The sequence below is a fragment of the Symsagittifera roscoffensis genome, chromosome 9, assembly GCF_963678635.1.
Source record: "Symsagittifera roscoffensis chromosome 9, txSymRosc1.1, whole genome shotgun sequence".
NCBI classification, from domain to species: Eukaryota; Metazoa; Xenacoelomorpha; order Acoela; family Convolutidae; genus Symsagittifera; species Symsagittifera roscoffensis.
Genome location: NC_087070.1, coordinates 2,128,137 through 2,152,452, shown reverse-complemented (window position 1 = coordinate 2,152,452; position 24,316 = coordinate 2,128,137). Strand labels below are relative to the sequence as shown.

Genomic DNA, 24,316 nt, shown 5'->3' with positions numbered 1-24,316 from the left:
TTACAATTAAAACATGAACAGGGGAGAAGCTTTCGGCGAAGTGGCCCTTCTTCGCGACACCAGCCGAAAAGCGACAGTGGTTGCTCGCGAGCCGTGCGAGTTACTCTGCATAGGTAGGCAGCAAAAAGATCAATCTAGTCACCATGGTTGAAATTTTCAGCCTAAGTCAGAAAACAGCATTTAATGTGACGATCTAAGCAATTTTAATACAATTTAAATTTTGGGCTGGTGGATTTAAAATTGGATTATATTGATGGCTGGATGTTAACTTGATCTATTTATGGGGGAGGGTTATATTTTAGTCTAATTAAAGGTGGACGAAAACACTATCATCTACCTAAACCAAATAACACCCACCACTGGTGGGTGTTCTTTGATCTGGGGGGAGGCTATTGTTATGGTAAATTTATTCTGGCTGGAAGATCTTAACACCACTGCCCTTTTCTCCAGAAAGACCAAGTTAAAATCTTCCAGCACAGCGTTTGATTTGAATTAATTCTGCTAAGTGCTTCAAAATTCTCATTCTGGTCGGCTGAAATTTTTAACTTAAAACCAAGCTCACACCCTCCCTCAAAAATGCTTAGGGGGAAAGTGTTAACTTGGTCCTTTTATGGGGAGGTTTTTTGGCCTACAATAAGGGAGCGGATGTTATTTTGGTATGTTTAGGGGATGTCCTTTTGGTCTATATAGGTTATGGGGTGTTAACTTAGTGCATTTAATGAGGTGGTTGTTTTTAGTTGAAAGGATTTTATTTTGGTCCATTCTGAGGGAGGAGGATGTTAATTCGATCTTTCGGTCTATTTAGATAGGAGGGTATTACCATCTGTTTAGACAAAGACACCTTTGCCAAAGTCTGTCCTCAGATGTTCGATGATGAGCTGAAGAACAGAGTGGCATACATGCAGACCCATGACCTCTTCCTCGAAGGCTGGGACACTTTAGCGCTCTACAACATGGCCCTCTCTTCTTCAGTAGCGTCAGTACAAAAGACAATTCTTACTCTATTGACCGGGCAAAAAAGCTTTACAAAAGCATTTTGCTTTTAAGAACATAGCCAACCGGAATTCGGAAAAAAAGTCATCAATGCCGCGAATAGAAAAAAAATACTGACTTGTTTTTGAAAAAAAAATCATCTCTCGCTTTCCGAAGAAAATACATGATCTTAAACCTCTTTCAATTTCAAGAAAAAGTGTTTAACTGACACTTTTTTGATAAACCTAACCCAATTTAAGGGGTATTCTCATGATGGAGGGACCGAATGATGCAAAGCTTTTATTCAATTAAAATCATTAGAAGCTCCTATTTGCTAAATTATTTTTGCACAAAACCCAAGTCATTATAAACAGAAAAATAGAATGAGTACGTTTTCATTAGACCAGGTTTTCATTAGATCAAGTTAACATCCTCCCACAAATAGATCAAGTTAAGATCCTGCACCTCAGCGTTAAATTTGAATGAAACTTACTGAGCGTTGCGCGTAGAATGCCCTATTCTGATTGGCTCAAAATTCAAACTCCGAACCAAGTTAATATCTTCCCTTGAACGGTTTCATGGGATATTAATTTGGTCGATTTTGCAGCACAAATTCGTGTAGATATTCAATACGGCTTCTGCTTTTACGTAAATTTTTTCGAAATCGGCTTAAGGTTTTTTCCAATCGACTTCAATTTTGCAAGATGTGAAAATTCATTCATTTGCTTGTTTTCTAGTTACTCATCATTCATTTTAATGGGCTGGATTTAATCGTTTTCTGTGAGATATTTGCAATTTTTTGAGATTTTCAAATATTCAATTGTGATTGGCTGAGAAAAAGTAGAAAAAATTTCCAACAATAGCTCCCTCTCAAGAAATTAAACGAAATGCTTCCTCTCAAGAAATTAAACGAAATGATTTTGAAAGAAATCAAGAGTCAAAGAGAGCAGTATCAAGTTTTAGCGTAAGCAAGTTTTTTCCTGCAAAAAATTTAACAAAAACAAATCAGCGATTCCTCTATAAAATACTTTACGAAAAAAAATTGTTACGAAAATTTTCGAAGACACTTTTAGCAGTAAAAAATCTTAGAAACTTAAGGTTTGTGGTGGAATTTGCAAAAAATTGGTATACGAACAAAAACTCCTATTGTCTAATTTTCCGATTTTGCATTTCTAGATCAAAACAGTCTTTTTGCGGAAAAAAAAAACAAAACTTTAAGGAACAAAAATACCATAAGTTGCATATAGGTTTTTTTGAAGGATACATCTTTAAGCATCCAATAAACATTTTGCCGCCAACTGAATAAAGCATCTAGATCATAAAAAAAATAATTACCAGGCCAAACTGTTTGGTTTTGTAAAAGATAAGCAAATTCCGCAAACAGGTCGAAAACAGATTTGGCGCAGAAACCGCAACATCGCTATTTTTTAAAATCTTTTTTGCCCTTTTGAAATCCGTGATTAGATAGCTTAAGTACTGTTTTGCTCAAATTGCTGCAAAAACAAGTGGGTTTGCGGAATTCGCAACAATTTGACAAATCGACAAACAAATAATAATACTTTTGTACAGTAAAAAATACGCAGTCGAGAAAATTGTAAGCAAAACTAGAGGAAACTGCTTACATTTGCTGATTCCGCTTAGATTTTGCTAAATTGGCTTATCATGTCGAAATTGAAACAACTAGCTACATTCTCTTGTTGCGGACACCGGGAAAAATAATAAGCTGACAAAATCGAAACAACTAGCTACATTCTGTTGTTGCGGACACCGGGAAAAAATAATAAGCTGACGAAATTGATGTAACGGGTATTTGAGCTCGGAATCCACGAAAATTTTGTTATCCACTAATTTTTTTTGGAAAAAAATTTAATTACTTGTCTCTGGATTCCAGTGATAAACAGACGCTCAATAGTGCACCTCTCTGCACTTTTTAGCCCATATTGGTACATATTTCAACCAACTCTCCACTGTTTAAGTACAATTGTAAATGATCTAATTTTTTTTATTTGATCTATTTAAAGTTTGGGATAGAGAGAATCTCGAATAATGCAGGTGAGGCCTGTAGTGGGTTTGAGGGGGGGGGGGGGGTGGGGGGGGGGGGGCAGAGGGAGAAGGAATCCTCCTCAGAGATTTGACCTTTGGTAAAAAATTAGGGCATCAATTTTATGGTGATCATCTCAAAAGTTTTCTACAGGTGTCTTTGACGGTAAAATTTATCAGCTTCGCGGAGGGATCACGCGCCAAATAAAATCGAATTTTTCGCCAATTTTTTTTTAAATTTTGCCTGCAGCGCAGAAAATTTTGTCAAAATTAGGTCTTTAGGGCTTTGGGAGCAGTTGGAAAATAAACTTGTTGGAACTAAAAAAGTTCAACTTAAGTTCAGTTTAAGTTTTAAAAAATTTCTTCAGTTTTTTCAGAACTATTTTGATCACGAATCAAGATAATTGTTCTTTCCTGTGACGATATCATATGACTAGTAATTTGACAACTTTTATTCTGTCACTGCATAAGAGTTTAGCTTGTCTAAATTTAATTAACAACCAGGTACATTTAAAAACAAAACTCTCAGCTTGGTGGTTATCTATCTGTCAAAATGACACAAAGAGTCTGGTTGTCTGCTGGCTTCTCGCAAATGTTCCTGCTGTGATAGTTAATATATACTTTCGCCAGAGGACAGACGCTGAAAACTGAAATGAAAAAAAAAAATGGTTTATTATACAATGACTGTCAACGTTTAAACTTGGCATTAGGGTAAATTTAGAGTGTTCTGCTAGTCCTTTATGATGTCCAAAATCATTTTTGGCTCAAAATTTTGATAAACTTCCAAAACATAATTATTTTAAAAATTAATAACAAGACGCTCATATCAGATTGAAGCACTTAATCGTTTGACTGCACTTTAATCTTAATGCTCCCATAAAAAGTTCTAATACAAAACTGAAAAACTGATAAAATAATCAAAAACTAAAAAAACCTGAATTTTTTTTCATATATTTTTTAATTGTTCCCCTTGCACGCTATGTAAAATACAAAGTGGTATATTTTGGTGTGGCAAAAAACTAATAAAAAAACAAATTGCCTGCTTCAATGAATGATTTAATTTGTCGCTGGCTACAAATTAAGTCATTGAAATATCAATGGCGAAAAAAAATCATTCAGATGTCGCTGGCGAAAATATCACTGTTAATTATCCCCAATTCACAATGTACATACCCCCATAACTTAATAAACAAATTGTTTTGATTTCAAGCACAGGACATCAACAATAGTTTCAAAATCATAAGATACGTCAAAAACGGCTAGTCAAAATTGGTGGAGAAAAATTCACTCCGAGCACGATTTTTTGTTAGTTTTTTTAATTGAGAAGTAAATAAGGCCTGGATTATTTGTCGTGATCAAATAATTCTCCGTCATGTTTTAAGTTGTAAAGGGGTCTCTCAAAATTCTACATCCCAAAGGGTCTTCGTTTGGTACTTTTTTACGAAATCCATCTTCGGTTGATTGGTCCAAAAAATTTTTTCTGAAAAATTACAACTTAATACACTTTTTGAAACCAGTCGTAATTTTTCAGTCTGTTTTTGCAAGCTTAGAATGAATTTTGATACAATCTATTGTATTTTTGTGACAAACCTCGAATCATACAGTTTTCATGTCTCGAAACTGTATTGAATAGTGTCTTTCAATTAGGTCGTAGAGATCCAAATCAGTAACATGGTTGAGGTGATAATACTTAGATAAGAGTTTTAGAGTCTCAAAGTTTTTCTGCAGAACGATTTTTAACGCAGTTATTTCTAGAATCAATCATTTTGATCGAACTAATAAGGTTTTTTCGAACAATAAAATATTAGGTTATATTGAATAACACCATTTATGCAAAATGTCGGCCTTTATATCATACATGTAACAATTGCAGCAAAATTTTTTGGCTCACATTTCTTCTAAAACTGAATGAAGGCCCATTAAGTGACTCAATAAATGTATTAATAACTGTTATTTTGCAGGTCAGTTGTGAAGGAAAAAATTAACTACAAAATTTTTTAGTGAAATTTTTATCTAATTTCAAACAAATCTTTAGGCAAACTGAAGGATAATTGAAGTACGCATTGTTTCTGGAACGAGCAAAAAATAGGATTATAGCTAGTGAATTGAAAACATTGGAAAAAAACATCAAAAAAGTAGCATCAACTAGAGATTTTGTACGTTTGCCAAAATTTAAAATCCTCGACGGGTAATTTTAACAGTGTTGAATTAGTTCTAATTTAAAAGTAATGAGCAGTAAATAAGCAGACAATACTTTGGTAGACAAGTGCTGAGTGACAAAAACTGGCTTTGAATGTTTCGACCTATAAAAAAATTTGAAGCTCCCAAACTTTTTTGTTTGTTATTCACCCCATTGAAAAAAGTTTGCGCTTCCAACGTTGTAATTATTTTAGTTTAAGCCAAAACAAGGCAACTGAGCCAGAGTTAATTTTTCAACAAACAGAAATCGGCGAAAAAAACAAATATCGACGAAGTAACAGGTGCTAAATTTACAAATTTTAGGAACAAATAAAAAAAATTGCTTTCCAATTATAACAAGGATAGCCGTGTGATGTGCATGAAACTCAGAGTGCTCCAAAAAACTAATGTAAGAAAAGATTTCTGAAAAAAAAGAAAAAAATATCAATAAGTTGAACGAAAATTATTTTGCATTGTTTTATGCAAAACTTCTGTTAAAATGTTTCTAAAAACGCAATTGGGTTGAGACAAAAACATATTTTTTATTTTTTTCTCGACACTGAAAGCATTTTTGAACTTTTTTTCGGAAACCGAACAATTTATGATTGAGGCTTTTTTGATAAAATTAACCCATTTTGAAAAACTAGATGACTAGAAAATTTTTTTTCCGCTGGTGTCTACACTATTGCTGTTCGACAGTGGAGTTTGCCTTCCAATAAATGACAAAAACGAAGTGAACTTAAAAAGAAATCAAAAATCAAATGCAAAAAACAAAAAAATATAAAAATCAAATTTAATGTTTAAACTTAAAAAAATTTGGTTTCCCGCTTTGTCCTAAAATCATGGGTTAGTTGTCAGCTAAGTTTGTGGAAAACATCATTGTCTAGAATTTATTATGAAGCACGTAAAATCTTTAATCTTTTCAACGGGAAACTGCTTTAAATACCAAATTTATAACCCTTTTTAAAGCGCAAAAATTTAAAGAAAAAGACAAGTTTAGAAGAGATATCACACCATTTTAGTGGGCGTTTTTCTCTGAGAATTTTTCAACCGATTATAATGTACTATAAGTGATTACATTTGATTTCAAAAAAGGAGATTATAATCGATTATTAACTGATTAAAAACAATTTTTTCTCGATTTTTGTAAGACTGGTACTAAAATCATATTATAATTGATTATTAACGCTTGAAGCTGGATGCGGGTAAGTCTGACAAGGCGTTTGAGTGAATTAGTCAGTAAACTGCAAAATATATTCTAACAAGTTGTTGGAGTTATTAAAAAACTGGTAGTGAAAATCTGCTATATTTTTATCAATTTCTGTGAAAAAAAAACTGATTTGGTTCATCTGTGAAAAAAATAACTTGGCCATCGAACAATTATGTGACTCAACAATGCGAGTTACCCATTAAAATGACTAGGTGCGGATCAAGTAATTTCTCAAAATTTCAAAAGCCAACCAAAAAAAAATGAAATTTGTCGCTGTTGTTTTAGGTTTTCAGATGAACCAAACGGATTTTCAGAGATCTTCTGAAACACTATCCGGTCCTTATTTTGCGGAAAAATCACGTTTTTTGCTTCCCTTCACCGGCGCTGAAAATTAATATATAGTGAAATTGGGTTATTTATTTCGAGTTAGAATATTCAGTTTCAACTATTTTCTATGCAATTCTTGAGCTTAGACGTTATCAGTTCCAGTAGAAAAGAAACCAGAAAAGAAATCAGAAAAGAAATCAGAAAAGAGACCAGAAAAGAGATCAGAAAAGATCCCAGAAAATAATGTGAAATATAGATTATTCGTATTCAACAACCACTGTCATTTACATTCAGTTTTCATGTGTTTCCAGTTGAAAAACTTCTGAGACTTAAATTTTCATTCGGCATTTTCTAATCGAACAGTAACTTTGCAGACGAATCTAAGATAGGAAATGGGTATGCATCAATAGTTGATGTCAAATCTATCGTTTATTGAGGCTGTGGCGTTTTTTCGACCAAGTCAGATAAATATGTCAAGTGGTTCAACAACATGATGTCTTCAACTTCATGCCGAATTTTTTCTCGTTCCATGAAAATACTGAGTGACTCATAATAATCTCTAAATTTGTAATTTCCTCCGAAACGTTTTCCCGATACTGTAATAACCGCCGCTGGAATTCCATAAGAATGGGAAACTATTAGGCCGCGAAGACTCGTAGAAACAATTTTTTCACAGAGTACCAGGTTTTTTGCTACATCAATCACGTGACCTTTGGATTTTAGAGGAACAAAAATCGAGATTATTTTGATCACACTTCGATTTTTTGATAAAGCTGAAATAATTTGGGGTTTGTCTTTAAAATGCGGAATGATACACATGGGGTATTTTAACGTTTTTTCAAGAGGGAATAGCTTAGCTGTAAGGAGACCTGGATCTTTCGCAACAAATGGCATTACGCCACGTAACGCAAGCACCGCGATTTGCGTTTCAGGGCCGCGAACGCTGAATAATTTTTGATCCGTTTGAAGAGTCAAATCTTCATACGTGATAGTTGGTTTAATAATGAAACCGCTGCCCCAAACATGCCAGGAACCTAGCAGGTCAATTTACACTCGATGTCCCAGTTATTATATTTTGAAGTAAATTTAAGACCATTTATCCCACGCAATAAAATCTCGACAGTTCAGGGTGGTCGATTACTTTTTGCTAGTTTTTTTATTAACGTTTTTCTGTAAGTAAATACAGAAGATCTAAGTTAGTTTTTTTCTGTATCCAAGGAAATTGCAAAAAAATTCAAAACCAAATTACTTATTTAAAAAAAAACCAGTTCTTTTCCAAGTTTTGATGCGCCATGAATATGTAGACTGTGAAATTGAGCTACTATTGTCGTCTGAAAATTTGCTTGCTACATTTTTGGCGCCATTTTTGGTTTTAGGGGGTCAATTTTTTTCTGTAATTAAAACTCGTTCGTTTTTTTTTCTGTGTTCAATGAGTTTGCAAAAAAAAACTTCAATACGGTATTTGGAGTTTTGTTTTAAAAGGCTATTTCTTTTTGAAATCTTGAACCCCGCCATTATGATAGGTTTCTAGAGTATGTGGGTAATTGGTAAAATTGAGCTACTATTGTCTTTAAGGGTGCCGCCGATTAGACTCCCAATAGCGTACATCTTCATGAGGTTCGAAACACAGGGTGTTTCAATCACGTCTATTCCACTCAATTTTTCCACGACTTCAGTTCCCAAAATATCACCCCAATTCGAGTTATTCAACTCATAAGGGTGAAAAAAGCACATATTGAATGATTTATTCGAATCCACAGATGTGCTTTCAGACAAAATATCCGAGCCGTGTTTTTTATTTCCTCGATCGTATAACTCGGTTTTGTAATATAATTTAGAACAGTTTGAAATAGCATGTACTTGATTTGTGATTCGTCTTTAGTTTGAAAAATTTCGATTCCCAAATTTCGGATTTCCGAGACATCGTCTTCGGTTTGACCTTGAAGCATAAGAGCACGACATAAAATCCTTGACTGGGTTTTGTTGAGAGTAAAATTTCGGAGAATCAATTGACATGACGTTTCGTTTTTCAGAGACGCGTTTTTATAGGACCGATTTTCTATATAATAAACCGCAAAAGGTCGAATACTTTGAGCAGGAATCGTATGCTTAGGCACTATGAGTTGAGATGAATTTGATGATTCTGTTAGCTAGTAAGCTGTTCTGAAATAATATAAACGACTTTATGAACACCCGGTTAACAAAAAAGCTAGTCCTATAGTTTTCATTTATGGAAAAATGTTTGTCTTGTCATACAATTCCGTACTGTTCCATTGAAAACATTACTTAAAAAGAAATTCGGAGGTCCCTAATTTTGAAAACTTGGTCTTGAATTTTGCAAATTAAATTTCACCAAATTAAATTAGCTGAAAATCTGAGCAAGTTTTCGTCTAAAGTCTACCTAATTTGGAAAAAACGGATTTTAATTTTAAGCTTAATTCGTTTTGTTCGGACAATTTAAATCAGAACTGTATGGTAAGAATTTTTTCGTAAGGAGGTCAATCCGGGCATCTACAAACCAGATGCCTAAAACAACTGGATTCAACTTGACGGGTATCTTTAATTATTTCCTGCCCCTCTACATTTATCAGAAAACGTGCCAACATAGAAAGAATTTCGATAAATTATGTTGCAGTTTTGAGACAAATTATCTAATCATACAATTCTTATGCCTTGAAATGGTATGAATAGCGTGTTTTTGAGGACAACCTTGGAGTTTTTTTCAAATTAGATTTCGAAAATAGCCCCAAAACTTTTTTCATTAATCTTTGTAAGCACGAACTAATTTTTCATTTCAAGAAACAATTGCTCAAAAACCTATTATGCAGAAACAAAACTTTGTGCCCATAAAAAATTCTTGAATTTTTGGATAGCGTTCATATAATTGTTTCATGTTTTGCATCTTTGATATATCCTTGGCAAAGAAGTTTCATTCAAAAATTAAAGTTCGAAGAAACACAATAAATAAATATGACCAAAAATAGCTAAAATTAGTTTAAATTGGTTTTAAACTCCAACAGAAAAACTTTAGGGTAAATGTGCCAAACACGGATCATGGGTGTCGTAAAATAGAATCAAAAGAGAGAAATTTAGGTGGTGATAGGAAGGGGCGGATCTGGGATTTTCTCGAGGGGGGAGCGGATTTTCAAAAAATCTTCCAAAAATTTTGTCAACCTTTTTTTAGGTTGATCAAATTGATTTTCTGAGCTCTCCCAGAGCATTAAAGTTACCCTGTTTCGGCCAAAATTTAACTGATAAGAGTGAAATCTGCCCCAAAAAAGTCGCAATTGAAATTTTGTGTTTGTATTTTTTGATTTCACGAAATAATGAAAAACGATGAGAAGATTTTCTTAAGTTCAATTGCCCAGGCCCTATTGATCGATTAATGATTCCACTAACACTTAGCATAGTGGTAAGGGGTTTGCTTTGAGATCGTCAGATCGTGTAATCGATCCTCTGGCATGGCAAGGATAGTGTGTGAGGACGAGCTCTCGCTTGACCGCTAGCTTCAGGTCTACCACAGCCTGACCAATTACGGCTGCAATAGTGGTACCAAGTGATAATTCTAGACGCAAGATGAAAAATACTCAGGCTGGAATGTGGGGAAATAAGAGAAACAGTCTATGCTCAGACAGGCTTGATAGCTTTTCATAGATCTTCTGCGAATCGCAGAAACCTCAATTAAAACTAATCGAACAATTTCCGTTGATCGACTCATCCTGAGACGGTGAAATGAAGGCTTAATTCGAGTTAGAATTGAACGTTGAGTCAAAAAGGACTTGAATTGACGTCAAATGACATCATATCATGGAAAAGTAATGTCAAATCATGGATCGAACAAGGTCAAAAAACCTATTTTCTTTTTAAAATGTGCAGAAAAACACTACCCGCACTGGCAAACGTGAGATTGAAATCGATTTTATACAAATTATATACTGTATAAAAGTTGATTAAAAATAGCCCATTTAGAAACTTAATTCAACGCTGAATGAATTAAATAAAATTTTACAAAAGAAAACAACATTTTTTGCATGAAAACTGGATTTAAATCGATTATAGTGAGACTTTTGCAAGAGATTGAAAATTACCAAAATCTTAAAAAGACTGAGTTATGTTAACTATTTGAAATTTGTGTACTCAAGAAATTCTCTATCAGAGCTACAGAGAGCAAGAACTACTCGAGGAGAGTTTTTACCGCAAATTTTTGCGCTTAATGAATTTCCTTCCAAATTGTAAAAAACTAAGTGTTCCCGCTGTAATGAGAAGTCAAAGTATGCAAAACTGTTTCGAATGTCATTTTAAATATTAACGTTTTATGTGCAACTTTGTTGTGCAACATAACTCAGCAAATAACATATAATTTGACATTGAACTTGGAAAACTAATTTTTTTGTGCAGAAAATGAAGATTTATTAGTTATTCTCATAGTTTAGTTTCAAACCAAATGTAAACATGAAAATTCAATTGAAAAGCGAACGTTAAAAAAATGGTTCTATTTTGTTTGATAGCCTAGAAAAACTGAGTATACTCTGTATATCATCTGAATAAAATTGAGGAAAATCTTTATAAAAAAATGACAAAAAAATTTAAAAAAAATTAAAATGGTTTAGAATCAATTGAAATTGACTTTGAAGCTACATTTTTGGATCGATTTACATCAATTTTTTATTGAATGAAACCAGTTTTTGAGGTATCTGCTAAATTTGTAAGAAACTGATTGCAAACCATATCTTGTCAGTACGGGTACGTCAAAGTGTTACAACGATTGTTTTTGAGGTGATTGATTAAAAAAGAAGGGTCAAACTAATTCTGATGAAAATCTGTAAGAGCAATTTTATTGCCCGAAAATCTTCAAAAGTTTTGAAATTTGCCGAAAAGTTTCGAATTTGTTTTTTATCAAGCAATCATGGAAGAAAATGGATTTTGGAAATTTGTTTTCTTTTGCATTTAAAACTTTTGTGGTCAAACTTTTGTTTTTTCATAATTTTTCATGATTATACATATGCAGCAGCTGATTTTTTTTTGAATTTCAAAAGCAATTAGCGATCATTACGATCATAACGATAACTTCGATCATAACAGATAGGATTGGAATTGCTGTACGCGGGTTTTATGTATATTTGCAAAAAACCTGGAACTTGTGCACGTCTAAGATACCATAGATTCGATTAGCTCGTATGGGCAATGCGAATGGTTAAGTTTTATTTCTGTGATTACTAGTTTTGTACTCAGTGACAGCAGGCAATTTTGTTTGTGGAAATAAGAGTTTTTCATTTTTTTTGTAAAAGAAATTTTTTTTATTTAACAGCTTAATTTTTGAAATCTGATTTTCACAAATCATCCATTCTCGTTAAAAACAGCGATCTTTTGTAAGGAAAAATATTGTTTTCAGGCACACAATCAAACAACTACAAATTTTTGGTACAAACTATAAACCAGTGTGAAACCTCTGAGACGGGTATTCGACCAAACTATCCGTTATCAAACGTCTCTCAGCTGAATTTTTTTCGCATTTTATATGAAGCTGAAAATGTGGAAAAACATTGGATTAAAAAATTTATATAACAAAAACGTAGATGTGTTAGACTGGCGATAAACAGTATAAATTCTAAAGTAAAAACTGAAGCAACTATAAATTTTTTAGTTTTTATTTAAAACACCACCAGCATGACGAAAATGATGAAAATGAGGTTCGTCAAATCGATTGATTATCAGGTTTGCCCAACCAAAACTGCCCATTATGAGGCTGTCCAAAAACCTGTGAACTTTGAAGCTAATTTCTGTAGTTGAGGCTTTCAATATTGTTTTTTTTAAAGTCAGCTTGATATCGGAGTGAGTCATTGAACAATCTCCTATTCGTGTGATTATTGAAATGTTCTCAGGTTTCATTGTATCGTTTTGCTCACAGCAATTTTTACATTCCTTCTATTTAAAGACTTTATACTTATTTGTGTGTTATCTTTCCTGTTCTGAAGATATGTTTTTATAATCAAATTTTTGTAGGATTCTTATTACAGGAGAATTTTGTGAAGTCTTAAGCTTCTTGTAACAAAAACTCCACGATAGCGAAATTTTTTTATCCAAGGAGACATTTATATATCTATTACGTCTATTTTTGTTATTCTGAACACGCTATTACGTTTACTGAGTTTATTTCAAAATTACTTAATGGCAAATCAAGCCAATTTACTTACCCCATTTCTTCACCGGGTTCAGGCACATTAACATGACGGATCAAAACAGGTTCCGTTTCTTCTAATTTTTTGGTTAAATATAATGGCACCAGGGCAATTGAAGCTGCGACAAAAAAACCCAGAGCAAAACAAGCGTTCTTAATTGTTAGTATTGTTTCCGTCATTGGAAAATTGGATTGCTTGCTACAAGGGAAAAAAATGTCTTTTTATATCACTGCGCTCCTAAAATTCAAAATTAATTGTGCCAAAATTGATCTATTGATAAAACTTTGAATACAATGAAGCTTTATTGGGATGAACCTTTTTTTTCTAATACATAACCGCAAATGTCGACATTTTACGACATTTAAAACAGACATAGGGAGTTAACACCATCCATGGTCAGTTCAGTTCTGATTTGACGTCACTTGAAAATTTTAACAAATGACGTCTCTTGAAAAGATTAATGGCCTTAAAAAATCTTGTTTGTGCGATCATTAAAGAAGCCTACGAAATAAAAGATACTTTGGAATTCGAGTTTTTAATTCTCCTACCCGTCCGTTATCTTGAAATAACAGTAAAAGATCGAAATAAAAGTCTATGTTTCCATTTGAATTGAAAGTGTGAAAAGCAAATCATGAACAAAGGCTTAGATTAGTTTAAACAATAAATGCAGTAAAACCAAAGGCAAACAAAAATAGCCGGTTGCTGTGCAAGTAGCACAGATTTTTCCGACCCGTCCTGAAAAATTACAACCAAAATGTTTTTTCAAATTAGTGTCGTTTTTTTTTCGGCGTGGTGTGATAAAAGAAGCTGAACAAAAAACGTAGTCACTTATTGTAAAATATACAAAATGGAAAACAATTTTTGAAGACAAATAACAAAAAAACAATGAAATTAAAAAAAAAATTAAATTAAATTTTTCAAAATTTTTTCCTAACTTCTGAAGTTTTTGATTACTAAGATGGAGCTAAAAATTCCAAAAATTAACTTCATTTGAGTAAAACTAAAGGCTTAAGGCTTGAAATAGGCATAAATAAGCTAATGTAAGCCTGCTCACTCCCTCGAAATTAGACAAAAAATCGCAAATTTCAAACCGGTTTTTGTCGACACTGCCAAAAAAACGTTTGAACTTTTTTTATTGTCGATCGAATCACGTATGAAAGAGCTTTAAAATGATATTTCACTCAGCCCAGTCCGACGATTGTTTGTTGCAGTTGGTTTTGCGTGGAAAACCAAAACCAAACAAAATAAAACACACACGAATACAAAGCTCCTCCCCGTTTTTAATGGTCGGAACAATAAGAACAATGGCCGAGCGGTCTAAGCTAAATTCCAAACCTAGTTTGAGCCCTCTTCTTAAGGTGTTGATTCCAGTCCCCCCCCCCCCCCAGGGCATACGGCCGTTTAGTTGTCAACAGGGAAAATAGGGCACTTTTTCTTTTTCTCCACCTCACATGATGTCGATTTCATGGTGTAACGAGCGGTTTTACAAGGTTGATTGTGAAGACCAAATATGCTTGTCCTTGTGTTTTATTTAGTCGGTATTCCTATTTATTTACTAATCCGACAATGTGAACAGAAAAATTACTCTAAAAAAATGCAGGTGGGAGGGGAAAAGGATAAAGAGCCGAAAATAGGGTTCGGTAACGGTTACCACATTCCTGTTATTTTACCTTAAAAATAACATAAATTCTATGTAATAGTTATGCACTAATTAGATAATAAGTAAGAATTTATTTGATTTTTGCCAAATCTTGTATACTGAGCTCGTATAAACGTTAAGCTAACTAAGAAGAATCGAAATCGACCAGGTCAAATACCGCTCTTTTGTCATGCTGTTACGCAATGTAGCCTTCACCTTCAGAATACATCCTAGGTTTCGGCATTACCGTGAAGCAACACTTAGATTGGTCGAATAATCTGAGCTCGGAAAAGCAAAATTGAAACTTTTGCTTTTTCATAAGAAAAGAGGCATTTGCGTCAGAATTCATATTGCTAAATTCTGAGAAACATGTAAAGAATGTGAGTCCTGTTGCAATAACTTTCCCCTTCATCGGCCCTGGTGGTCTTCTCCGGTCCACAGGCTGCAAAAACCGCCTTTCTGAAGTCGAATTTAGAACAAAACATCCCATCGTATTTGAAATTATTTGTAAATTATCAGCGCTGCAAACATTAGCACCAAACTATGGACTATATACGTTCCATCATCCAGTTCGATTAAGCCTTTTTGAAAATCAAGTCCTCATTTCGCAACATTGAACTTAATTGCCTAAATGACAAGAACAGAAAATGAAAACCGTTTGAACTGCCTGTTGAGCACTTAGGACACCGCCAGGTGCCATTCAAAATTGCGGCGTGGACTACTTCGGAGCCTTCTATAAAAACGGTTCGCTAGAGTTCAGAGAAACGTTGAGCCTTTTTGTTTACTTGTTCAACCAGAAGAACCATCCAAATAGCAGTCGGTTTGTCTATGGACGCTAGCTCATGCTTAATGGGAGTTGAGAGATTCATCGCTAGGAATAGAACTTCATTAGTAATTTGCACTGACAAGGGAGCGAATTTTGCACCCCCCTTTCTTGGACGCTAGCGTACACCATAGTGGCTCATGTGAGCGACTTGTGCGTAGTTTTAACCGACCCTGACACCTCGCAATAAGAATGAAGAAATTTTTCAGACTATTTTCTGCGCTGTGGAACAGTCTTTTAATGCGCGTCCCCTCATAACTGTTGGCAGTGACCCAAAACGATTTGAGGCAATTACGCCAAAACATTTCAAAAAGAGGCACTTTACAAAACATTACAAAAAGAGGCACTTGCGTCAGAATTCATGTTGCTAAATTCTGAGAAACATGTAAAGAATCTGAGTCCTGTTGCAATAACTCTCCGCCTTCATCGGCCCTGGTGGTCTTCTCCTGTCATCAGACCGCGTAACCGGTTTTTCTGAAATCAGATTCAGAACCAACAACTCAACATATTTGAAACTTTTTGTGAATTATCTGCGCTGCAATCATGAAAGCCAATCTATGGACTGTCTACGCTCCTTCGTCCAATTGGATTCTGCTATCTTGAAATTAAGGTCCTTACTTTGCAACATTGAATTTAATTGCATCTTGTGACGTAAGCAGAAGCTAAAAATGGTCATCATTTCATCGTCTGAGCTGCCAGTTGAGCTTTTAGGATACCGCCAGACGCCTTTTAATGACTGCGGCGTAGACTACTTCGACCTTTCTATGTAACGGTTTGCCGGAGCTCCGAAAAACGTTGGGCCTTTCTGAACACTTGATTAACCACACCATTCACATAGAAGTCGTTTCATCTATGGACGCTAGCTCTCGCGTTATGGGAGTGGAGAGACTAATCGCTAGAAGTGGTACCCCACCAATAATTTGGTCTGACAAGAGAGTGAACTTTGCTGGCGCAGAAAAAGAGCTTTTTTGCACTATTAACTCATAAACATCGGACCCGCCCTTCTTGTATGTAAAGGTATATAATGTAAATACAACCCTTCAGCCACGCCACACCATGCTGGCTCGTTGGAGCGACTTGCGCGTAATTGCAGGAGAGTGTTCTATTTGATTCTCACACCTCGTAATAAATTTTTCAGTTACTTTTTCAGGTACTACCCCTTAACACGTATCTTAAGTCTGAATTTTGGCTTCGCACTCCTCAAAACCGCTACAAGCGAATTATTTCGTCCTCTAATAGAACTTGCTGCATTCCTCGCTCTTTTGAGGCCCAAGGTTGTGTCCACTTGAATTGAAAAGGTCAAAAACAAATAATGAACTATAAATTCATAGCTTAGCGTTTACTTTAAATGCAGTACAGCCAAAGCCAAATAAGAACGCATAGCCAAGCGGTCTAAGCTAAAGTCCAAATCTAGTTTGAGCGCCCCTACCCCACAGCCAAGGCGTAGGCTCGAGTCCCCAATGCCATATGCCATTCAGTTGTGAATAGGGAAAAAAGAGTTCGATTACCTTATCATACTATTATTACGTATTAATTGAATAAAAAATCTGTAATAGTTTTGCTACAATTACAAACTAATTATAATAAACAGGCATTGCTGGTAAACGTACCAACGGTTAAGGTTATTTATGCTCTGTGAACGTTGATACTCAAGCTTGTTCCGATGCCAAATCATGATTTCTTCCTATGTTTTCTGCTTTTTTTTCAGATAAATTAGTTTGAAATTAAAATATTTAACGGTATTTTCCACTTGAGAGCATTTGACAGTCAACCGATCTATGATCCGTTTTACCCTACAGACTTGAGCAACGGGACAGACCCGAATGGTAGACAAAAGCCTACGTTGAACGGAAAAAGGATTTTTCATGTACTTGTTTCAGTATGATAAGGATCCTAACCCGAGCTGGAGTCTCATGGATAATATTCGATTATATTGGATTTTCATCATTGGTCTCTATAAAAACAAAAATAATTGAATAAAACGATTTAAAATGGGTGATAACGTAACTTTTTCAAATAACTAAAATCCATTGCATGCAATCGACTGTAATCAATTTTAATAATCTTTTTTTTTGTAATTTTTTTTCTAAAAATTTCAAGCACTGCAGTGTATTCGAAACTTAACAGTTGCTTTTGGCCTGAGACACGTTACAGATAAAACGAGATTTGATTTGACTTCAAAAATACTTTGGCCTAACAAAAATACTACACCCACGTTTACACCCACCCTCCACCCTCTTTCGCTTAAACCTCCTCGTTTACATCCCCACGTTCACCGCCTCCGACTTTTCACCACCACCACCCCCCTCACTTACTGCTCCTACTTGGAGCGAGATAAACGAGGGACAGAATGCACACAGTGGGATAAAAACGAGATGTATAGGCAAGTGGTGTTAACTTGGAAGGGTAAACGGGGGGAGGGGGGTAAGGTAAACTGGAGGGGGGCAGTGTGATCATTTAGGGTGTCAACAAATCAAAGTTTGTGAAACGTCTACGCTCAAATTTTTTTATTTTGATCTCAACTTGGAACGTCTCACAGGGTTTACAATTGAAATTAGAAGCACAGGAAATTGAAACCACAAGACAATTCTTCCAGCATTACGAGGCCAAACTGTGCACTGGATACTGGATAGGCGCACAGTTTTGAGACTGTATGTTCCTGGATTCCAGGGACAAATCTTTAAACTTGATAAAACTTTGACGCAACGATCAAAGCCCGCACGGGAGTTCCATGGATCATAATCGATTAAAATGGAAAATTATTGTCTAAAATGTTGTCATTATAATCCATTAATGGTGCAATATTAGACCACGAAATCGATAATATTGTCATTATAGTCGATTATTTTCGTACAAAACAAAATCGATTAAAATTCATTATAATGGATTATGATTCATTTAAAGTCAATTTTAATTGATTATAACGAAATTATTTGCAAAACTTGTGATTCGACAGTGAGTAACGCAGAAATGTTCCAAGTTTTGCAAATAATTTCGTTATAATCAATTAAAATTGACTTTAAATGAATCATAATCCATTATAATGAATTTTAATCGATTTTGTTTTGTACGAAAATAATCGACTATAATGACAATATTATCGATTTCGTGGTCTAATATTGCACCATTAATGGATTATAATTTAAACCTACTCAAGTTAACCCCCTTCACATTTTCCTATCCGCATTTGACCAAACTTCTTCCCCTCATTCCCCTACGTTTATCCCTACGCCCACCCCCATGTTTACTGAAGTTTACCCCCAAACCCAACCCCCAACTTACAACTTACCCCCCCCCCCCCCCCAATTTGTTTACCATTGAACGGGGACGGGGAGGGGGTTACTCAGTGTGAACATCATAGATATATCCTCATTCTCCATTTTAACCCCCTCACCTAATTTTTTTGTTCCACTCTCCCCCATTTTTACCCCGCCCACGTTCAGTAAACGGGGGAGGGGGTGTTGAACTAAGATAGGGTAAACTGACGAGGAGTAAACTGGGGTGGGGAGGTAAACTGAAGAAGGCGATTGTTAAAAGAGGCGATGGAGTTTACGTAAAATAGAAAAGTAGAGAAAACGCAAATAAAAAAAATCTTATGTGATAGGTAAAAATTTATGAAACGTAATACTTAGCAACTGCACGAAACAGGAAATGAGATAACTCTGGAAAAACTTCGCAAAATTCATAATTTCTTCTCAAAAAATACACTATAATCGATTACAAGCTATTATAAATGATTATAATGATTTGAAAAGTAATATGATTAAAATCCATTTTTATTGGATTATAAACGGTTGAAATTGATTATAATAAATTATATTGATTTAAAAAATATTTGGATTATAATCCATTTTTGATGGATTATAATTGATTATTTTCGTAATTTTATAGGTACTGACTATAAAATGACAATACATTCGATTATTATCCATGGAACTCCAGTGCGGGAGAGAATGAAAGAACAAAAGAAGAACAAAGGGAACGTTCCTGTTGCGGAATACGCGAACAATTCAAAAATAAGCAGTTTGGTCTCGTATTTAGTTTTTTTTATTTTACTAGGTTTTTGTGCCTGTTTCTTACTTTACTTTAACCCAGCCCTCCCTTTAAGTCTTTCTACCAAAACTTGGTCCTGTGTTTGGGGCTCACGATGATCCGTCCTTCGTTGCTTGGAGTGAGGCAAAAAAACCCAGCCGAGAAAAATAGTCAATAACTTGCAAGTAATTCTTAACCAGGGGCACAACAGCGTTTCTGGTGAAGAGCTGAACAATTCATATATTGGTCCTTTCTCTTGGCCATTTATAACTATTTCTATCTAATGGATGAAAGAACTTTATGACTAGTTTGATTTCAGGGAATACTCGATCAACCAAGTCATCAGTAAAAACTCCACCGAAGATGCCGAAATATATTTCGTCATGGAGGGATTCTGCACAGTTGTCAAGTGTCTGCTAATTGACACGTCGGTTCAGAAGTCAACAGTCGCAACTTCATCTAAAGATGTGACCTCGGATATGGCAAATGGCAGTGAAGACAGTGAACCGAAGAGCTCATCAGTGGACTTTGCTGACCTTTTAAACGACCAAATGAAGGCCAAGAAAAAGAGTTCAGCTGAAGCTCTAAGAAAGTTCAGCGAAAGTCAGCCCATCACAAAAAACAGTTTATTTCAAGCCATGGACATGACTTATGAAAACGACTTAAGTTCAGCAAGTTCAGCGGAACGCAAAAACCAAAGCGCGATAGACGAGATAATTCGTGAACAGAAAGAGATGGATTTGGAATCAAAATTGCAAAAGCAGCGAGAAAAAGAGCTGAAAACGATGAAAGACTCCACCCACTCGTTTACAGTGTTCGTCAGTTTGACCGAAAAGTCGGCACGATTTCAAAACAAGACGGCAGTTTTCCTGCAAGTGGGAAGACTTGAAGAAGGGGATGTGTTCAACATACGAGACTCAATGAACACTGATTCAAACCAAACCGACTTGATTTTAGGTAAAGTATTCTGTAGTTGGTATCTAAAAATATAGCGTGGTTTCATTAATACAACAGATTTGGAAACTCTTAATGTTTGTACTTTTTTCTTCAACAGACACGATACTTCAAGTTATTTCAAGATTTTGGCTCAAATGTGTTAACTCATTACATTCGATTCCCTGATGACCCAAAGGGCCCCTTTGGTATTATTTAGAGCTATCCATTTTTGGCTTACCAAACTAAAATTTTTTAAAGGGCCCATTCGGCGCACATGTATACTGATTTTGAGGGGGGGGGGGGTCGCACCGAAAAGAAAAAACAATTTTTTGGCCAAACTTTCAGAAAGTAAGGTCAAAACAGGGTTTTGGAGAGCTTGGCAAAAATCAATTTGGTAGACTCAAAAGAAAGTCGATAAAAATTTCGAAACTACACCCCTTCCTCGAGAAAATCCAACCAAGATCCGTCCCTGCTGGAAATCAAAGTTGAAATTAACTTTTTGTTTTTGTTTTTGTTAATCAAATTGAGATTTAAGGATGTTCAATTATCTCTGTTTTTCAGTGAGTGAAAAGTGCAAACTTCTCAAAGTCAAGGTACTAGACTTTGTACGTTCCCTGCGTAATCAAGAATTGTTCTTGTTTCTGACGACCAAAATAAAAAAAATGAAAACTTACTGTCCCGATGAAAAAGACATGATCAAATTGTACAAACGCAATTGCAACTGGGAAGCATACGGTCAATCACTCGTGAACAAATCCAAGAAGAAAGATCTGCTAAAACAAAAGCAGGAAGCTGATTTGTTGTTAGGAAAACCCTGGCGCGCTGATCCGGAATACTGGCTGGCTGTTTTGAGAGAAAAAACGCGCAAAATGGAAATCAAAACAAACCAGCCTCTCAAACCGCCAATTTATTAGGAAGACAAACCAGTATAAACAAAAAACAATCATATTGAAAAACTTTTATTAAATTTCTTACTCAAAGTTTGAAAAAACTTGTTTCAAAATTTTATTGAATATTATGAAGATTTTATTTTGCTTAAACTGAACAAAGTCAACTTATTTTCAAATGCATTAAGTAAAACTACTAAATTTATTTTCGATAATGTACTATAATACTGAACTTTCAAGAAACAGTTGTTACAAAAAGAAAAAAGACAAGGAAATTGTTTCAAAAAAGACAGGAAGGGAATTTCTTATGGGTTGTAATTTTCGCACAAAAAACAACGTTTTGTTAATAAAATGTGGCAGCAGCTTAAGAAACTTTCAGTCGTAATTACGATTCCAGAGAAAATATACAATATTCCAGAGTCCAAAAAAAGGTCTGAAAAATAAGCCTTTTCAGTCTAATTTTTTTATAAATTTTTTAGTTGAGAAGCCATAGGTAGAATCAGGAAAATAATTTTTTAAGCTGGCATTTTTGAACCGGGTTGAGCTGAAAAAAGTGAATAAGAATCAGCGATCGCCAACGGTGAATTATCGATGTTCATAGCAACAATAGTAAACTTTATCGATGGTTTATTGCTAATTTAGCGCTGGAAAAATTGCAATTTATTGTTGATGGATTATCGCTAATTTAGCGCTCGAAAAATAATCATTTATTTAGCGACGAAACAGCAATAATTCATGAATGATTTAAGAAATTTTATAACGTCCGTTTTTTAATTTAGTTGTCAAGCATGAGGGGGTCAGTTTGACAACTGTTTGACAACTGACCCACTTCCTTATTTTTCATTCCCCTTAACTAACACTTCCCACTTCTGTAATTGGGCGGGAGACTTTCCTGAGAAAATTTTTTATAAACAGTTGGAGCTACGGGCGAGGTGGCTCAAAATCAGAACAGAAAAAAATACCTGCTTTTTTCGAATTTTTTTCCAAGCAAACTTTTAGCCCGAAATGATGTAGAGCAGTCGGAATATTTAGGGCTTTTTTCTGCCCCGAGCAGTTTTTTATTATTGAAAAGTTATAAAATGGTTCCTAGTAATCACGAATATTCCAATTTTTTCAATTTTTAGGAAGAAATGACTAAAACGGTCAAATCGTTTTTCATTTTATGACTATCAAAAATTATATTGCACCCTTCATTTCATCTTAAACCTTTTTTTTGAAGATTCAAGATTTTTTTCTCGAAAATTTTTGTTTATCATAGAAAAATGCCACTTGGGGAATTTAAAACACTTGCAGTGGAATTAAGATGCGTGGTGGCATTTGAAAACGAAAAATAAAAACAAGCATAGTTCAGTTTGAAGTTGAAAGTTATTAGTCCTTAGGTTTTCTTCAGCGATATTGCACTCAAGTGATTGAAAGCAATGACAACCAAGTTGATAACTTTTAGTCAGTTGGAAAACGTAGAAGAGACTGGAGTTTAAAATTACATCAGGACGACAAGCTCGGTTTCGGAACTAATCGGTGTTTGTGCTGCCATCTAAGTTGCACGACAAACGATTTCAAATTTTGAGGTTTTCTTTTGACCTGACTGTTTTCGTAAAATTTGTAGCATCAGCAAACAATTAGTGTTTTTTAAAGGGGGTTTTTGTGCCTAACTAACAAACCGCCGTTTAACACAATGAGCCAGTTAGCATAAATAGTAAGGCGTTCAATATTATTCGATCCCCTGCCATGGCAACGATAGCGTTTGAGAAAGAGCTCTCATTTGACCTCTAGGTCTATCACAGCCTGACCAATTTTGGCTGCAATAGTGGTACCTCGTGAAAATTCTAGACACAAAAAACGGCCTTGAGTCGCAAAACAATTGCTTAGTCAACAAAATAACTATGTCTAAAACGTGGGGAAAAAGAGGCGGACTTTGCTTAGGCAAGCTTGATAGCCTTCAATGAAATCTCTGCGAATCAGTGAAACTGATTATTGTTCCGACTTTCGTAACAAAAGTAACGGAATAATTGTGCTCAGGCTTTTTTTTTCTTCAGACAAATTTCTATTTTATAACTGGCCATTTTTCACCGAATTTTTTTTATATCTTTCAAAAAATTTTGTTGTTTTGAGCTTAAATTCGAAAAGATATTTCACCTTTGAACTTTTTTCAAAAATGTATAGGGTTTAAATGTTGCCATTTTGGCCAACTTGAGACAATTAACGCGCGATATATTTCGCGCTATTAACGCGTAAGCGGAAACTTAACTCCTTTTAGAAATCGCTCCAAATTGGTTGAAGGAAGCTTATTCGCCATACTTGATTTGCTACTAGATGCGAAATCTATTACTTTGTACATAATATAGCGTGCAGGGGGATGATTTTCACAAAAAATCTCAGATTAAAAAAAATCATTCTTATTTTATTACATTTCTTTTTTTTTCATGTTTTTACTGCTCCATAGACCTTAAAAGGCAGTGGGAACATTCAGGGCTTTGCCCTGATACGAGCAGTCTTGTTGAATACTGAACAGGAAATTTTTATGTTTTTTCAATCGGGTCACCTTAACGGAGCATTTCATATGCAAAAATAGTTTCAAATGAATTCATAATTAGTAAAACACCAAAGAATTCCCAAAACCTTTAAATATTTTTCATACATCCTGGGGACATTACATTTATGTGCTGATAAATAGTAGATCGTTTGGGGATCAATAAAGAAAAAGCTGCCGTTTTTCCGCGAACAACCAAAAGCCTTGCTTGTATTACAGAGCTTAATTACTTCCTTAAAAACACATCAAATAGACGGATTTTGAATCGACCTACATCCTTCTAATAAAAATCGAAGACCGGCTTCCAAAATCCCACGTTTAACCTTGTCATATATTCTGGAACTATATTTAAAAAACTGGAACTAATATATTATGGGCATTTAATTCAATCATAAACAAAGACTTTTAACTTCGTATAAATGAGCTACACCAAAAAACTAGTGGAACAAAACTGAGGTTTAAATGAGCGTGGATACACTAGCCAACAAATGCGACAGCGGAAAGTGAGCATATGCAACCGCAGTATTTTCACATGGTATTTAGTATCTGTTGATTATACTTAG

The 24,316-nt window shown here is 34.8% G+C and overlaps 1 protein-coding gene across 3 annotated transcripts; it reads left to right on the top strand.

Moving 5' to 3' along the window:
• On the top strand, positions 1-21,418 carry LOC134854474 (uncharacterized). 3 transcript variants are annotated; one of them, XM_063870732.1, is made up of 4 exons: positions 1-113; positions 832-976; positions 19,720-20,357; positions 20,898-21,418. In XM_063870732.1, exons 1-4 carry the CDS (start codon positions 14-16, stop codon positions 21,248-21,250), a joined length of 1,236 nt encoding a protein of 411 aa, XP_063726802.1. In that variant the 5' UTR covers positions 1-13; the 3' UTR covers positions 21,251-21,418. The 3 variants fall into 3 exon arrangements, with proteins under 3 accessions (XP_063726802.1, XP_063726803.1, XP_063726805.1); XM_063870733.1 differs by lacking the exons at positions 1-113; positions 832-976 and adding exons at positions 16,182-17,247; positions 19,311-19,391; XM_063870735.1 differs by lacking the exons at positions 1-113; positions 832-976 and adding an exon at positions 16,185-17,235.
• Positions 21,419-24,316: the final 2,898 nt, after the last annotated feature.

What these genes read in the sequence shown, in the direction of transcription:
- LOC134854474 (XM_063870732.1), top strand. Translation starts at nt 14, where the DNA reads ATGAACAGGGGAGAAGCTTTCGGCGAAGTGGCCCTTCTTCGCGACACC. An exon ending in GCCCTCTCTTCTTCAGTAGC is followed by an intron (nt 977 to 19,719) that starts GTCAGTACAAAA and finishes GTTTGATTTCAG; the next exon opens with GGAATACTCGATCAACCAAG. An exon ending in CCAAACCGACTTGATTTTAG is followed by an intron (nt 20,358 to 20,897) that starts GTAAAGTATTCT and finishes TCTGTTTTTCAG; the next exon opens with TGAGTGAAAAGTGCAAACTT.